An 18,125-nucleotide genomic window follows, 5' to 3' on the forward strand; every position below is an offset into this window, starting at 1 on the left:
CTCTCCTTCCAATGCAGCAAAGTGCTTAAGCTCATCATCCTCCCGCTTTGACAGTGTATTTTAATACACAGCACCGGCACTACTTGAACAACTTTATCTTTCATTGGCATAATCGCAATGGATAACCTGTCACGACAAGAAAATGCCTAAAGCACTTCTTGGGCTTTAGGTTTGGGCTCCCAACCAAAATTCTGGGGTTTGTTTAAAAGAACAAGGACACGACATTTTGTATAACTAATTTCTTTAATGGCATAAAGAAAACTTTTCCTGCACGTAAGACAAAAGAACCGATGCCCTGTCTGTTTTGACAAAGTATTCTGAACACACTGATATCACAAAATAAAAGTTATTTTCTAAATTGGTTTTATAAAAAGCCTAAATTAGGATGGGTATTTGGACCCTTATAATGGATATAGAAATGGATTAGCATAAACAGAATCTGATTCAAAAGTCTAAATGCCCCACGATTTTCACATCAACACTTTGGATATACTTTCATGTCTAAATAACATGCTGTCAAGGGATGCTGCAGGTGCCGTTATAGCTGGGAAAACAAAAAGTTACTGCTCCTATGAAAACAAACTAAAACTCGCTTATTTTCTACTGTCAAGAACTTCCAGTGCTATCTTGTAAGGTCCTTCTCAGGACACGACAAGCCTGTAAATTTGGTAAGCATTCCATCCCCTCAAGCCTCAAAGCTCTGCCTTCTTCGTGCATCTCAAGGACGAGAACGTCCTTCCGCAGATAAAGGCAACAGAAAAAGGCCACCAGTTCTGTTTTCAGTGGTCATCTCCTTGCACAAAGAAACATAACTCAACTTCAACCCAGCATTTCATATCCGGCTGGCTCCCCCAGCTTTGCCAGTCTGACTTGTGCTAATCAGAACTCTTTCTTTAAAAAAATTCTTTTCTCTCATATGCTCCCTGACAGCAAGAGAGAACGAGTGTGCATGTGCCCAGAACGCAGCTAACAAAAGGAAGAAGGTGCCTGTAGCCGGACAGAGGAGGCCTAACTTTTTCTGTCTCTAAGCTCACGAGAGATACAGAGATCATTTATTCCCTGTTCTGAACTTAATTTGGTATTTGGGGGGAATGGGCTTGTTCACCCCCGTGTGCAGCCTTCCCAGCCCGCGAGCAGGAGGCACGTGACGGATGTGCAGTGATGTGGAGGCGCAGAGGTTGCACCAGTACAGCCTCTATGAGAAGCACAAGGTGTAAAAACCAGCAACACTAACTTTCTACTTGGTTTGAAACAGGCTCTGAATCTTATTGCTCAGCTCCTTTGTAAATTCAAAAATCTCTGCAGAATTTCCTACAACATCAATGTGAGTATCGTAAGGAATGATCAAAACATAAGGGTAACGGGGGTTTAGACTCTCACACGCCCGTTTGTACCTCCGCTTTTCATCTCTGATGTGCTCTTGAAAGTAGATTCTCTCTTTACGTAAAGTGTTATGGAGTTCTACAGACCAATTTTCAATTTTCTGTTTGACTCTTAATACCTGTCCAGCATCAGACCGACTTCCAGCATTCTCAATACAGACTGTAGTTACATCACCATCAGTTATGTCAGAAATTACAACACCATCATTTACTAGGAATGTCTTGGGAAAAAAGTGCTTCAGGTAGTGATATATATCTGTGTCAAGAACAACCATCTGTTTGTCCCCATCTGCGTTACGAACGGAATTACTCGTCTCCGTGGGAAGTCTGTGTTTCTGTAGCCTCCTCCATGGTCTCTTATGGGACTTACTTTCTTCTCTTTCGTCCTTCTCTGAAAGGGATTTTGCTTTTAGTAAGAGAAAGTCTCGTAGCAATTTGATTGCTGGAAACGACCCTTGAACAGAAATATGCCCATTGGATTGCAAAGGACCAAAGCTCAAAGCTGTGCTCTTCTTTTTAAATTCTTCTATCAGATCTTCTAAAACAAACTCATCTTTGAAAACAGACATATTGAGGACAGATGTGACAGAGCTGAAGACCTAGAATTTTGAATTAGAGAAGTTAAGTAATGGTTAACATAGCAATGGCAGTACAATTTGATAAATTATGACTGAGCTTACATTTTCACAGTAACGGGTTACTTTCAGCGGATAGTATCTGGACAACCTCCTGTCTTCTAGTCGATGCTCATCCTTCTTTAGAACGCTCTCTACAACTAAAGAGAAAGCCAGATTCACTTGCTGCGCAGTAAGATACGGCGTCATTGCCAGTCTGGTGGCGGAACACTTCACGGGTGTTTTTCTCTTGATGCTTTCCCTAACAATTTCCCATATAAACATGCAGGCGATTCAATACTCTTGCCTAATATTTTATGTATTAGTCAAAATTGTTCAGAGAGAGACAGAAGCCTGTCTTCTTAGAACATTAACTGGCAGAGATTTACTCCTCAAAGGCCTGACTAGAAAAATCGTATCTGTTATGCACGGTATAAATTTATTCCTAAAAACAAACATAACAAACGCTTTGCACAAAGCCTGTTCAGAGTCATCCCTGAACAGAAATAAAATCCTAAAACTTTGACTGACTAAAAGAGAGGTGTTAGTCTCCCAGTTCTACAAAATCCTAGTACCAGTAAACAATTTAAAATCATTTGTTTTCGGGTTAACGTTCTAGGGCTAATTCTTTGGGGGATGGCTGTATTTAGTATATTAATCTAAATACCTTCCTGATCTTCAAAAGTTACATAGGCAACTCCTTTTGTCATTGTTGGATACATCACTTCTTCCACATCTCCCCCGTTATTCTTCGACATTTGGAAATGAATCATCAGTATGTCAGTCATGACATCATCGTGCAGAAGGCCATCTGGAACACCAGCGATGACGACTGTCCTTGCTGATTTAGCAGCTTGTCCTGTTGCCTGCGCACAGAGACAGGGCACACTGTAAACGCAAGGAGTAGCGGTGACCTGCCGGAGAGGTTACCCAGATTCACCCCGATGGCTCCCCTTCCTTCTGCGCAGGCAATACGCGCATTTAGCAGCTAATTAAGCAGACTGCTGAATCAGGTTTCAGTGAACCAGGCTCCCTCAGGCACCTTTCCATTAAAGTAAAAAATGGCCTGACTCTTAAGCGTAATTTACACCCTCTCAGCATCTTTTCTTAGAGCAGTAAAAATTAGATCTAAATTTAACAGCTTCTCAAACGAAAGGTCCGGTGTCACACTGATAAGGTTGGTTGCTCTGATTCCAATATTCAAAATTTGAAGACAATGACAAATTTTAATTGCATGTACTGTTCAGTAACGATTGTCTTTTCAGAGTGGAAGGGTCAGATTCAGACTGTCCTTACTTGTTAAACTTATGAGAGCTGGGATCTAGGGTTGTCCTCTGACTCATCTCTCCATTTATTAAATGGATAACCTTGTTAAATCGGAAGAACATAATTCCAGTCATCTGAGCCTCACAGTGCAGAAAACAACTAACTACACCCATGATTTTCATCAGAGCCAAACCTCCCAATGCTACAGACAGAAAACCCATCCTACATAGGATCTGCATCCATATCTTCTTAAGAAAAGCGTATTTTCTTTCCATTCTTATTACACAGACATAAACAGTAATATTTCACCTGGCATATCATGGCAAAATTACTGTAACTGGTGGAACACTGAGTAAATTTTTTAACAGTTCGTTGGCTTTTTGGAAGAAAGAAAATAGTTTAGTATGTCTGCATGGCAGCATTCACAGGAATGAACTGTCAGTAACTCCAGAGCGACCGTACTCGAGGTCAGTCACTCCATCCAAATTCTTTCGACTTCTCTTACAACGTTCCTCCTGCACCTGGGCTGCATACAACATTAGGGCCAGCACAGCAGTTACAAAGCCTGCAGAAAGTGCCGCCGCGGGCGAATGCTTCCGTGACGTGCGTCCAGAGCCTTGCGGACCACCACCGCGGTGCTTCCGAAGGGAGCGAGGAGACGGATTCCACGAGACTGTGCAACCATGCAGCTTTTAATTCATGAAGACATGAGGCCTTTTTTTATCACCCATCGAATTTAAAGAGCCAGGCGCTTTAATTATATTAAGCAATTATTTCGGTGGTAACGCTCATGCGAAAGCGAGTTTCTGCACTAATGAGGCAACATGAAGAGAATATAAACAGAGTGCTTCCAAGATTGACGGAGTTTTATGCGGGATTTTCCCAGGCTTCACACAGCCGATTGCAGCCCGTGCACGAGCGGGAGCACTCAGCTGCCAGACAGCATCTCACACCTTGCCAGCTGGTATTTTGGAGCAACACTCGTGCCTACTATTGGGGTTAGGAAAAAAAACAACCCAAAACACCATGAACATACAGTTCGTTTGTGCTGAATCGCTTCTAAGACAAGCCTGCGTGCAGCGGCTGCTGCTGGACGGCAACGCGGGGCTGCGGACGGTGCGAATCAAATCCCTTAGCAAATCTGTGAGGCGGACGAACGTTGACAAGAGATGGGATGCGAAGACTTACCCACGGACCTCATCGCTTCTCGCTGTTATTTAAAAACTCAAATATTAGTACCAGCGAGAGGGAAATCAGACCTGTTGCTACCACTAAGCGCAGGGCCGGGGCAGCAGGCCGGGGCAGCCGCTGCTGCTGCCCGAGCACCGAGGACTCCTTCAGAGCGGGAACCCAGCGAGGGACGGACGCCATTCCCTCGCTGCCTTCACGCCGCCGTTACTTTTAACCCCTTTTCACAAGCGGTGCAGGAGGAGGCCGCTCCTCCTCCCAGCCCGGCCCGGGGAGCGTCGCTGTCAGGGGGCTCCGGAGGCGGGAGCGGGCCGGCGGGAAGGCCCGGGCTCCCCCCCGGCCCCAGCGCCCGCGACCTCCCCCGGCGGGAACCGGCCCCTTCCCCTCGGGGGGCCGCTGCCTCCCGCGGCCCCCGCCCCGCCGCAGGCACTTGCCATGGTCGTCGCTCCGCCGAGGTTCGGCTTCCTCCGGCGGCCGGGAGCGGCAGGGCCGGGCCTGCCCCGGCCTGGCGGGGAAACCGAAAGAGCAACGGCGGGTCCCGCGTTCCGGTAACCCCGGGGCCGCCTCCGCGCCGCCTCCCGCCCGCCCTCACCCCGCCTCCCGCTGCTCCCTCAGCGGCTCCCCGCGGCGTGAGGAGCCGGGTCCCCGGCCGGGGAGGCACGGAGGGAGCGGGCTGTGCTGGACGGGGCCCCGCCGCCGAGGGACCCGGCGCCGAGGTCTGGCTCACGGTGGAAGCTGCAGCTATGGAAGTGTGAGGTACTCGCATGTGGCGGGGGTATAAACAAGTCACGGCTCTTCTTCAAACTCCCAGTCAGAGATAAATTCACTGCAGTAGGCAGAAAAAAGGATATTGCCATTTGTAGAAACATCGCCTAAATTCTGTATTCTTGGTTTTCATCATTACAACAGTTTTCCAGCCTTTATGTGGCACCACTGTTGCTTTAAAATGTAAACATTATAATCAATTCATCAGAGAAAAAAACGAGACATTTACAAATACCGATTCTCTTAAAATGTCTTAAAATTGTCTTAAAATGTTACTTAAAATCCTCATTTTATGTACTTAACACCTGTAGCTTCTTGCTACTCCCCCACACGGTGATGTCTTATGAGAATTTTAAACTTTTCCTTTTTTAGGGATTTACTTCTCGACATTTATCAGTGAGGTACAGTTAAAATCTGTGACTTTTTTTACCTTCATCAGGTTTCCCCTTTCTTTTTAAGGCATCTGATCTTATCAACATTTTAAGACTGTTACATGCAAAAGTACACAATCTCCATAAATACTCCACTACTACTTCTTTTTTTTTAATTATTATTTCATAATTGTCAGGTAATCAACCCGTGCCTTTGCATGCACTAAACAGTAAGAGGTGCTACAGTCACATGGATCTCACCCAACAGTAAATTCAAAATTAACTGTGGTGCTAGCAGCCTTTTAGTTTCCCATATTCAACTGCACCTATTGCCTATTAACAGTTTCTCTAGAACAATAATACCCGAGGTATATTTGTAGTGCTCTTCTTGCACGAGTTTGGTGCGTTGTCCTTTTTCTGCATACTAAAATATCAAATACTAGGGAAATAAGTTACTTTTAACACTAGACCCATGCTACTTAGAAGTTAAGATTATTGTTGCCAAACCATTTCAGCCCGCAAAGGTAGCAAGTAAGGACGACAGCAGAAAAGGAAACACATTCCTTCTTGGAAAACAAATCCTTCTCTGACCTTGCACTTCCATTTTATTTCAAAGATCTTTTAGAATGAGAACTGGAAGGATGAACTGGAAACAAAAGGGCGACTTGACATGCTGAAAAATTAATTTGCCCTAACCTCTATAGGCCTTTTTCCAGCTGACCCCTCTCTCCGTACCCTCCCAGAGCCAGCAGCCCGGCCAGTCCCACCCAAGAAAACAGATACCTCAGACACAGCGTTCACCATCAGACTCTGTCGCCAGCATTGTTACAAAGCAAGCTGTTTTAGATAAAGAATCGATCTCAATTTGTAACTGTAATATTTTAAAGTAAGCAAAATCATGAGCAAAAATGAGGAAAAATGTAATTGTAGAAACAAATATTAAAACCAAACAATAAACCAGGCTATTAACTTATCAGAAGCTCAGCAGAATTTTCATCACCTCCGAGGAGAAGTAACAACGTTTTGACAGCTAAAAGCGGTATTACTGCTATGGCATTTCTTGTAAGGTGCAAGTTCTTGAGTAAATCTGTGGTGTTTTTGCACACTCCCTTTTCCTATTTTAATTTTAGCACTGATTTGATGATGCAGATTTTATGAAATTACAGGAGAACTGCTCTCAGGTATTTGAGATATGGCGGCACACAGCAAACCTTAGCAGGACTGGAGTTCTGTCAGAGATACCTTTAAAAAAGGCACTTTAAAAAAGCAGGTCTTCAAAGACGCTTTTGGTTGGGATTCCACACAGCTTTTGTAACCAAAATGCAAGAAGGAATGGATTCATCCCACTTTGGAGTACGCGACCTATCTAACATTAGCAAGATACAAAATCTGTGAATTTGCAGAAAGCAATCTTAGATTAAGTTTCAAGTGCTCCTAAAGGCTTTTTCTGTGACTTCAATCAGGAACCTCCGGAACACCAAGCAGTGAGTTCTACTGAATTTCTATGCAAAGTCTGTGCCATTACACAAATCAGAAAGACAGGTAGTTCCTCTTTTTCAAGTATAAATTTCAGAACATTAAAGTACAATATCTGCATAATTTCCTATGCCTCCGATGAAGCAAAACCTCAGAACTTCGTGAGTTCAGTCTACAATTTTCTACATGGCATTCTAAGTATCCTCCTCAAAACAAACCCACGTTCCTCCTTTTGAGACATACTTGATTTTCTCTATTTCCCCACCACTATTACTAGGCTTTTGAAAATGAATTTCAATCATGTCCTGTACACTTTCTTCATCATCTTCCATCTCTTGAATTCCTTTCAACAGAATGGTCTTCTTAGAAATCCCACAATAGAGCTGTTGAGGGAAGAAAAACAAACTGGTATTACACATCAGCTGTTGCCTGTACATCTAAAGGAACTGACAGAGACTGGAAATAAGCATATCCTCGATCAGATATGGCTAGGATCTTTGATTACACTTTAAGACTTTGGACAGGGCGGTATGTTTCTGTCACTGACAACAGCAGGAGTTCTGAACTCTATCGTACACTGCCGAGATCAACAGGCAATGCACCTCGCCTCCTAACTGGTGTGTCCTGCACTCCTTAACGCACACACACGCTGGATTTGGGGATCTCCGATGACTCTAGACAGCATCACTCCGTAAAAATGCATGCCAACGCGTGATACGCACCTGCAAAGGATGCTGTTGTATCTCATGAACGCACACACTCTAGTCAATGCTTTAATCATAAAGGCCTGATTATATACACAATACTGACTTGATTACAATCTAGTCATACAAAGTAAAAGACAATTTCAGTGAGAATATGATGAGCAAGCAGACTAGCGTTACAGGAAAAATTATTTGGGGTGAATGAATGAATGAAAAAAATGAATGAGCAAATGTTTCATAGAACAACAAGGGTCTCTGCTGAGACTGTCAACAAGGCCTCTCATTAGGGATGAACATGACAGTGCTTTGTGACTCGGAAAAACGTTGTTGTGTCTACTATTAACCTACTTCACAAACAATTCAGTATCTGCCTCCTGTCTAGCACAAGCATTATGGTAAGTAATGATATGATTTGATCAAGGAAAGACATGCACATCCTTTTAAAATAAATTATAGCTTTCACACTGCAAAACATAAGATTATCAGCAGAGCAGCACATTGCAGACTCACACTTGCTATTAAGTTTCACAAAGTGCATGACACAAAAGCTTCTGCCGTCCTCAGAACTGAAAATTCTGCCCATATCTCATATTTCCCATGTATCTGTTCTATTTAGGGGTTAGCCTGGACCAGATTCTTTTACCTGAAACTTTTCCAAGTGTACGTTGGTGTTTGGGGACACAGAAAGCCTATAGCACCTTCCATTCACAAAGAAAGGATATTTAGTACATCTCACAAAGCCGTTAGCTGCTGTAATGGAGAATGAGAAAAAGAGGAGTAAGAGTAATATAATCTAAAATGCATTTTGTAAGCATATCAAAGAACAGATTAATCTTTCTTATATGGATTTAGAAACTAATATATGATAGCGCCCTTGTAGATTCTTCATATGCATTTTGAAAAAAGTTTATTTGGCATTTCCAAAAAAGCAAAATCATTAAATACCCACAGAAGCTTCTGAAATAAATCTAAAGCAGCTGCTCTAAATGGATGTGGCTCCACTGATCTTCACAGAATTTCATACAGTTGGGCAATCTGAATGCCTGTCTAACTTCATTGTCATGAAACAAGAGCTAAAATCAAACACATTTTCCTAATTTTCTTTCTGCAATAGAAGTGTCTAGCAATGCAAAGAAAAAAATAGGCTTTTGACAAAGAAAGAAATAAAGCTCACAAACTGCTGATCAGGTCATGTTTGATCAAAAAGGAATATGATGAAATGCTGCTTTATTTACAGATGCGTGGGTGAACCCACATCTTTTCCTGATCTGCTTAACTCTCTGTGGGAAGAATTTGCTACCTTCAGTGGTTAAGTTAACGCAGAATGGAGTATGGAATGGACTAGAATGCAGAATGGACGGTATGTCCTGTACATCTAGCTCACAAAAAATTACATACTCTACCTCCAGGTCTGAGGAACGTAATAACAGCTGTTCTAGACTGCTTGTTGTAGGTCACATTTTCTATGTCTCCTCCTCCTCCCTGTTCAGATTTGTAGAAATTCAGCTCTAATTTGTCTCTCATCCAGTCTTCAGGAATGGATAGCTCAGGTATTTCTGAAACGTTGATCTTCTTTCCAGAAATAGTGACATGGAGCTAAAAAAATACATTTTTTGTGCATTTTGTGACTGAAAACACCCAAAAAAATGAACTTAAAGCTTTTTAAGTACTGCAAGTTCATATCTTTATAGTTTCGTGTTTCAGTTGATTACCTCAAATTTGATTCCCATTTCAAGTGTAAAAGGCTTCACTCTCACATCTGCTATTTTGTTGTCCAGGTTCACAGTATGCTTACCCATTTTTATCAGTCTCTGGGCAACTAAGGAAAATCAGAAATTTTCAGATATGAAAAGCCTTGTTTAATCATTCTAAAACCAAAACTATTCCCCAGTTTCTTAAGCAAAATCTCCTTTTGCATCAATAAATGAGAAATAAATAACAGTTAGGCAACCAGATCCCACTATCCACGTCTTCAGGCACGTCTGCTTCCATAAAATCTCATTGGTTATAGCCGACAGGTATGATATTGTACTATCTTTAGAGTAGCATAGAATAGTAGAATCTTTATGCTGTCAAAAGATGCTCCCACTGTATCAAATATTAATACTAGACTTCTCGTATTTCATCTAAAATATCCTGGGATGCAAACCGCATCACTACCAGGTGCAGAGAATGCCTATCAGCCATGTTAGATCTTAGCTGAAAGAAACGACTCGGACACTGGCTTTGTATCTGCAATATTCTTGCGTAAGCGAGCAACCCGCCACACCGGCCCAGCCAGGCTGCCTGCAGGCTCCTTGCAGCAGGCAGCGGGCTGGCCCAACAGCAAGCAGCTCAGTGGGAAGCGGGCAAGTTACAGACTGCACCATCCCTCTGTCGGCTCCGATCTACCCATCACCTGATGCGTACCCTTAACCAACATCACTGCGGTCAGGATACGGGACTGCCCAGAGTAAAGAAAATCATCAAATTCTGCTGTCAAAACATTTTGAATCATGCTTGACAATACTCCGTGAGGTAGAAACATATTCCCAATTTCAAACACCAAGTACTCTATTAGCTGAGAGCAGAAATCTGGTAATCCAACAAAAACATGCAGAGTGCTTGCAAGCATTTTTTTCTACTGATTGGTATCATAACAGTGAAAGGTTCTCCGTGTATTCTTTCTTTGGCTGTTGTTGATTTTTTTTTCCAAAATGTTTATGTCAATCTTTTCCCTTTGGCAAGGAAATACATCAGAGATATTAATTTTATACTTAAAATATGCATCATACCTTCTTCATCCTCAAAAGTAAGCAGAGCCTGGTTTTGATTCAGTCTGAATGGGATTTTCGTAGTTGCACCAAAAACACAGTGAATATTCGTTTCTGGAGAATCATCCGTCATGTCTTCCATGTGACTTAACTTCATTTTAATTTCTGCTACCTTTTTCTTAATCTAGTATTTTAGAATCAAGATAGCAAAAAAAAAAAAAAAATCACTTCTGTAATTTATTGCGGAACAGAAAAATGAACAGCAGTCTTTCCTTGAAGTGCTATGTATGTTTTGGGGTTTTAAAGTTTAACAGTCAAGCAGATTGAAGTCATGGCTGGTAGAACAGGTATAACTCTTCCAACTAAACTGACCAGTTGTACTTCTCTATTCCTGGGATTTTTGTCAATGAGGTGTTTTGTTTCTTTATTTTTCCCCTTGATTAACTTTGAACTTAAACTTGACCTTATACGGTAAAAATTCAATCGCAGTCCACAGGGATTTCCACCTGCAGAAGTAGAATACTTTTGGTATCTAAAGTTTGCAAAATGCAAGTATCAGAGTCCCTTGTGTTGCCATTTATTTTTGCGTAATTGCATCACTGCTCTACAGCAATGGGAAGTCTGCTAATACACAGCCTTGTATGCTGCCGCCTTAGTAAAACAGATAAGAATTTCCAAGTATTTTATAACTAGGATAGTTTAAAACAGTTCATGAAAATGTTGGTTAGGAAAGGCTGCTTTGATAGACTTGAGGGAGTTTCAGACAACTCTTTTTTTCCCCTTTATGTAACTATTTCAAAATAAAATGCTGTGTAGAAGAAAAATGCTGTGTCAAGATAAAAGAAACGGATTAATTAAAGCATTCCTGCCACCTGTCTTCAAAACTAGCATCTTATCTATGAGCCCGCTTGCTTTCCATTCCCTCTACTGCCAATGGAAAGAGAGACGCTCTTCCTAAAGATAATTCGGACACTGGGTGTCGGCCCCTGTTGACACTGCGTCTCCTTCCAGGGAAGCCCTGCCCTGTCCAGTGACTGCATAGGAGGCTGGGCTTAACTGACATCTCCGAAACTCAGAAATGTACTTTAGAAAGCTAAAGCTAATGCTGTGATATTGTTAACATTAAGCAAGGTAACACTCGGATGGAGTTTCAATCTCGGTATAAACAAAATATGATCACAGTTTTCATTTTACTGTAAATTCCCCAAAATATTTGGGTTTGTACCGATTCAGAATGAAAACGGGTTTTTAAAAGCTGAAATCTCCGCAAGGGAAGTTCCAATTTCTGAACACCGCAGCATCTGCAGCTGTTTTACCAAAAGACACTTTGGATCCTGAGTTTAAATCTATTTAGTATCACTAATATTTATCTGGCTGCAAATTGAGTTATTTCTGATTTGGAGTAACATGAGAGAGACTGTAATCAAGTCAAGCTCAATATAGGATAAAATAAATGCCACATTTGCCATATAATGGACATACTCCCTTTCTTCCGTCCTCTTACACAAGAAATATAAAATGAGAGTACTTGAAAATTACTGATGCTATGTGTATGTTTTATTCCGGTGTCTTCCATTTAATAATTTTCTGCTTTTCTTCATTCCTCTCATGTTTTCAGTATCTCACATACTTGGATTTGCTTCCATATCCTTAGCCTTCCTCACACTATCTTGCCAGATAAAATAAGAAAATAAAACCTCAAGCTATATTTTATATTGAAATCAATAGAGGTTCAACTGCTGAACTGGCCCAAATGGTCTAGAATTGACAAAATAAAAATGTGCCCTTCCAAAAGACAAAATATTTCAAACTTTACCTGATGCTCCTGCGAAAGCACTGAACTACATTCTGCAAGCTCTTCTTTGATCCTTTCAATCTCTCTCATCAGCTCCGCGTTTTCTTGGTTTAGTATGTAGAGCTTTCTCTACAGCCCAAAAAGTATTAAATGCAAAATTAAACACAAAGAAGACAAAAATACATTTCAGCAGAATCTGTAGCCATTAGAAACTGTTTCAACTTTTAATTATTCTACACGACAGCCACTCACGATAGATTTTTTGCATAGCTTTAACTATCCGCAAGGTTAATTCACTCACCGAGGAGCAGTTTCAGTCAAATTACAGTAAGAAGGTTTTTGAAACGAGTGTTTCCAAGCACATACAGTGTACCAGAAACTGCACAGCGCTTCCCATAGTTATGTCAGTTCCTTGTACATGCAAGGTCAGAGCCTATGTCAACGCACAAACATTTTATTTTTTGTACCACGTGTGATCTTATTAACTGGTATTCCCTTTTCTGAGAAGTTTACCAGGTGAGGACAGTTTCTGACACACTGCTGCTCTTCCCTATTTATCCTTCTTCAGCAAGGAGGAGGGGACACCTCTCCTGCCTCCTGTCTGCTACGTGCTTCCTCCACACCACTGAATCCTAAATGGGCACAAAGCCCACGTAACTAAATCCAGTGTTTCCTGGGCAGGCAACACTACAGAATGAGAAGGGAACACAGCAGATGTAGTCAGCTCCAGCCATCCACAATTAGGAGATGGCTCCTTTAAAGTCATTAACCGCACGAGACATTTAGACCCGTTCCCATCAGCTGAAGATAATGTAAAAGAAAAGCCAGATGATGATCATGACCTCTTCTGGCTATAAAATCCAAACATTTACGATGGGAGAACCAAAACCAACTTTCAGAAAATCTCATGCCAACCTGAATGTACTTAACCTTAAGCTATTATATTTTAATAGCTTGTAATACTCAAGCTATGATTTCTCATCAGTGATTTACAGGCCAAACCAAACTTCACTGAAACCACCTCCTTGACAGCCTATGGAAACTCATCCTATTACTGCACCAACGACTGCACGCGGCACACTGAGGTAATGAACCAATTAGTTCTAGACGCAATTAGTTCTAGAAGGAAGACCCCTCTTTAAACAGGTTCTGGCTCTTGCCCAGCTCATTGTCACTTAAGTAATGCTAATCCCTTGGGTGCTGTAACGTCTTAGAAGACGGGCTGGGCGTTGAGAAAGCAGTGGAATCGACCCATTCAATTTTAGCTGCATCACACAAAACTGACATCTGTTAGCGGAGAATCTTGGAAGAGGAGACTGGTTTTGTCAGTCTTCATCTTCTATACAAAATAGGTCCCAGTTTTGCCTTCGCTCTTCCAACATTACCGTAAGACTTATTTTATTGCACTGGTTCTTAATCTGCCACTGAAAAACTATGTGTAGAACATTCTAGTCATACAATCTGCAAACCCGTAAAGCTGATAAACTGAACAGGAAATATTACTCTTGGATTCTCTAATCAACACCTCCTTCACAGCTCCCCAAATACTAACAGCTATGAGCGAGCCTTCTCCATACCTCGTGGGTGTCCCTAGACATAATAATGTCCTTACGCTGCTTCTCTTGAAAGTCCTTTAGCTTTATCAGCTCCTGCTCTGCTTTAAGATACTCTTCATCAGCACTTATTTTACAGAGAAGAAGGTCATCTTTTGCTTTTACAGCTTTTTCAACTCTTTCCTGGATAGTAAAAAGAAGATTTAAAAATTATTTTTCTTCCACAGGAACAAACAAAACCTTAATTAAGCCCTTTATATTTATTTATTTTTAACGCTTTGCATAAACATTTCTCTTAGACTTACAAGCCTAGTTACCACTGAGATCAACACAAGCATGTACCACTGAAGAACAGAGAACAAGACAGACAAATATGTTATAATCGGGGGAGGGTTCATTTGGTTTTACAAGGACGGACTAAAGGTCTTCCAAGTATCTTTCAGCTAATTTCCACGATTCTATGTGTTATATAGAACTTGCCTTCCATTCCTTCAGTTCTTCTTTAAGTCTTTCCATCTTATCTTCCGATGTGCGAAAAGGGTCAGGGTTTTTCATACGCTGGAGAGAAGAGGCACACGCATGTTTTCCCTTTCATTAGGCAATAAGTGAGACACACCAAACAATTCAAATGAGTCTTCGACGTAACAAAAAAAAATAAACCCTCTGCAGTTGGATGAAGCATTTTGCCGTGGTAGTTTTCAATGTATGTCCATTAATGAAAGTCCAGCGTATTTTGCCTGTGTGCCCATTTGCTGGTTTTCTCCAATTATGCAGGCAAGATATGTGGTGAGGCAAACAGTTTGAGAGACCAATTGTATTTCATAATTAAATCTTCCTAGCATCTGCATGCCAGAGGACAGCATATACCACATATTTTTTTAAAAATGCATTCAGACACTTAGGCCAAATCATTGAACTATTTTAATGGCTGGACAGGACAAAAATCTAAGAAAATGGATCCTGGTCAGTAATCATTATTTGCTATCTATCCAACTGAAAATATTCACAGGCTAATATTTTGATAGATAATAAAAGCAAGTTGTCTCTAAGTTCTTCCACAGGGAACTAAGCCCCTCAAACCCACAAATGTTTACCTATATGCTTTCTCAGCAGTTCCTCTAAGAGAATGTATAAAGAATATACAGGCCTAATGGGAAAAAAAATTCAAAATGGGATGCTTCCAAGCTCAGGGAGATTGGACAATAAAAGGTAACATCAAGCAGAGGAAGGTGATAAAAGAAGCATTTCTGAATTTCAGTACTTCAGGGCAGAAGTTCACAAGCACGGGAAAACTACAACTGGAAAAAACCCAAGAAGAGAGAAAATCTTCTCTGTTCTGTTTTGTTTCTATGGCTGCAATATTCTGCAGAGAAGAAAAAAAAAATCCAAAGAGACCTGCTGAAACAATCCCTCCCTTTTACTTAAGATTACATAAAACTTGAACGTGAACCATGAAATTTAGGCATGGAAAAGGTCTAAATTAGATAATCTTGTCAATTCTCTTGGTAATGCTGGGCATTTCCTAAAAACAATAAAATATAAAATAACTTTTTCCACTATTTTGTCCAGTTTCAAGTGCCTATTAAGCAACAGGGAAATCCCCATCTGCGTATAACTTAAAACCGGAAAAAAAATTCCTTCACTCAAGGGACTGAGTGCAGGAATGCAGAAGGACGCACGTGCCACAGCTGGAAGCTGATAAGAAAGAATGCCTATTTTTTGCTGAAAAATGGTCTAAGACAAGAGTTTTCAACCTGAAAGAAAGAAAAAAATGACAAGGAAAACACAAGAAATCCCAGGGGAAGTCCCATCCAAACTACTTGCTGCACTGCAAGAACTGAATCAAGGGAAGCGCCGGGAAAAAGGAAATTCCCCTAAGAAACCTCCACAGAGACAGATGAGCAAGCGAGGTAGGACAGGAAAATTCTAACAGAACCTGTAATACAGACACTTTGAAACAGGAGGCAGGAATGAGGAATGTCCAAAGCGTTAAAGGATGGAAGAAGGTGAGACAAGACTTTTCAGAAGCACTGTCCTAGCAGTCCAAGCACAAACCTTCATTCAGAGATACTATTGTTAACTACAGATTTTTTCCAGGTGGCACATCAGGAAATACTTACAAAACCATTATCTTTTAAAGATAGCGGGGGACTTGTTAAATCCATCGAAACCTGAGGGAACAGGAAAAAAAATTACAACATTGTGTGTATTAGGTTTTCTTTGCAGCAGAACAGAACACCAGAATGGAATACCAGAAGCTGTGTGGGCTAAAAGAATTTTTGAATGTAAATGTTGTATCTTTTTATAAGCAAAAGTGATATATATTGGATATCTGAAGCCTCCTTCCTTACTAAGCATAAAAGCCACGGACATATGTGAGGAATTCTACATTGCACAACTTAATTTTTCAGTCCTGAAACTTATGTACTTACCTTTAGGTTATTTTTGTACCATTACACACATGCGTAATAAACTGTATGCTCTGTGCCCAAGAGATATAACCCTTAAACCTGCTTAACACAAATGAAACCACTTCCTTTACACAGCAGATAGTGTAAAACCTGGAATCTGTTGCCACAACATTTTGTGGAGGCAGATAAAAAGGAATTTAGACAAGTTCATGGGCCACTGATCCAGAAGCAGATGCTAAGGCAGCAAAGGTTCCTGAGCACATGGATGCCGGGGCAGCGCAAGGGCTCCGCACCGCGGGTTAGAGGCTCCGTCAGCAGCGTTGTGGAACGGCTGTCGAGCCCCGGCTAGCGGGCAGCCCCGCGGCCCGGCCCGGCTGGACACTGCGGATGCTCTCGCCTGGGAATTCGGAGCTTGGTCGTTACCCACCACCACCATACCTGCTCCACTCAACAAGGAGGCTTGGCGCTGAGCCATCTTTGGTTCACGATCCCTGTCTGGTTTGCGTTAAGTAACCAGAATTTACAGAGTTCGGTACCGATTCCTGATTTAGGGAAGTGAAAGTAGCGTAACTGAAAAACACCCTCCCTTGGCTTCTCGGCAGGACAGCCCAGCCGGCAGCTGAGGCCCATCTCGCCTGCGCCTCCACGCTTGCTCCTGTGGTCCTGGGGAGCGAACAGACGGCTCACGGCCGCGCTCGAAGCCCCATCGGCCCAGCCGCCCGCGCTGGCCCCTCGCCTCCCCGGCTGAGGCCAGGGAGCGCGTCCCGGCCCCCCTCTCCCATGCGGGGAGGCCGCTCCCGCCCCGGGGGCTGCGGGGAAAGGGACCGGCCCCAGCGCCGTGAAGGGCCAGACGCCGAGCGGGTCACAGGCGGCCTCCCCGGGCTGCGGAGACAAGCCGGGGCTCACGCACCTTACAGCCGGGAAAAGCTCCGGAGCGGAGGCAGCCGCGGGTCCCTGCCGAGGCAGCCGGCCGCGCTGCGACGCGCACTCCCCGCACGGCGACGGGTCCTGCCCCGGCGCCGCGGCCCGCAGCTCGGAGCCGGGCTCCCCTCAACCCCCTCCGGTCCCCGCCGAGTCGCCTCCCCGCCGCCACCGGGCCCGCCCGCTTTCGCTTTCGCTTTCCCGCCGGCGGAGGAGGGGCTGGCGGCGCTCCGCGGCGGCGGGCAGCGGGGCCGGGCCTCCCCGCGGCGGCCGGCGCCTTCCCGCCTTCCCTTCACACCCGGAGGGGCCTGAGCGGGGCCCCTCAGCTAAGGGCGCCTCGGCTGCGGAGCCCTGAGGCGTCCCTGGCAAACAGCCCCTGGGCAGCACCCGCCTGTGGCGTCCCACGGAAAATGGGAGAATCCCAGGAAAAGCAGGGAGCGGGTGGGCTGGGAGAGGCCGGCCAAGGCTTCAAGTCGGCCATCACCGCCCTTCCGTTTCGCCTCTTCTTCACCCGTGGCTTAACTTGGCTGGAAGCTTCTGGTGTGGCCTCCGGGTTTTTCTGTGAAGTACAGTGACTAAGACTTGGCGTCCTCAAGCTAATTCTGGTGAATGTTTTATTTATTTGTTTGTTTTAAACCACATTCATTGCAATTATGTGTTTGTGTTATAAGGAATAGGTCTTCCTTCTTTGCCAGGCTGTGGCAAAAGTCATTAAACAGTGACAGAAAGACCCTTTGCTGATGGAGATACTGCAAGCGAAAAAATAATTTATGGAAAAACTCTGGAAAACCAAGTAGCAGGCGGTGGCCACACAGCCTGTTCCTTGGGACGGCACCAGCCCAGCCTCTTGGAGGGAGCCTGCCATCTTGGAGGGAGCCCACCGTCTCAGAGGGAGCCCACCGTCTTGGGGGGAGCCCACCGTCTTG

General features: G+C 43.3%; 2 protein-coding genes across 2 annotated transcripts; both read right to left on the minus strand.

Moving 5' to 3' along the window:
• Nucleotides 1-316: 316 nt before the first annotated feature.
• RBM43 (RNA binding motif protein 43) lies at nt 317-4,633 on the minus strand (the record flags this gene model as incomplete). The annotated part of the gene is made up of 5 exons (XM_082311484.1): nt 317-1,981; nt 2,063-2,157; nt 2,664-2,862; nt 4,299-4,369; nt 4,522-4,633. The coding sequence occupies 5 exons, from the start codon at nt 4,631-4,633 to the stop codon at nt 1,238-1,240; spliced, it is 1,221 nt and encodes a 406-aa protein (XP_082167610.1). The 3' UTR covers nt 317-1,237.
• Nucleotides 4,634-5,930: 1,297 nt separating this feature from the next.
• Nucleotides 5,931-17,345, minus strand: NMI (N-myc and STAT interactor). The gene is made up of 10 exons (XM_082314431.1): nt 17,189-17,345; nt 15,988-16,038; nt 14,348-14,425; nt 13,892-14,050; nt 12,336-12,443; nt 10,541-10,703; nt 9,479-9,585; nt 9,170-9,362; nt 8,410-8,516; nt 5,931-7,445 (listed from the first exon to the last, which is right to left on the minus strand). The coding sequence occupies exons 2-10, from the start codon at nt 16,030-16,032 to the stop codon at nt 7,257-7,259; spliced, it is 1,149 nt and encodes a 382-aa protein (XP_082170557.1). The 5' UTR covers nt 16,033-16,038; nt 17,189-17,345; the 3' UTR covers nt 5,931-7,256.
• Nucleotides 17,346-18,125: the final 780 nt, after the last annotated feature.

Source organism: Platalea leucorodia (genome assembly GCF_965183815.1).
Source record: "Platalea leucorodia genome assembly, chromosome: 5".
Lineage (NCBI taxonomy): Eukaryota > Metazoa > Chordata > Aves > Pelecaniformes > Threskiornithidae > Platalea > Platalea leucorodia.

Excerpts from the sequence above, each read along its gene's own strand:
- NMI (XM_082314431.1), bottom strand. The coding sequence starts at position 16,032 with ATGGATTTAACAAGTCCCCCGCTATCTTTAAAAGATAATGGTTTT. Across the intron at positions 14,426-15,987 it reads CTTTAAAAGATAATGGTTTT|CGTATGAAAAACCCTGACCC; the intron begins GTAAGTATTTCC and ends TCTTCTCTCCAG. Across the intron at positions 10,704-12,335 it reads TGCTTTCGCAGGAGCATCAG|ATTAAGAAAAAGGTAGCAGA; the intron begins GTAAAGTTTGAA and ends CTAAAATACTAG.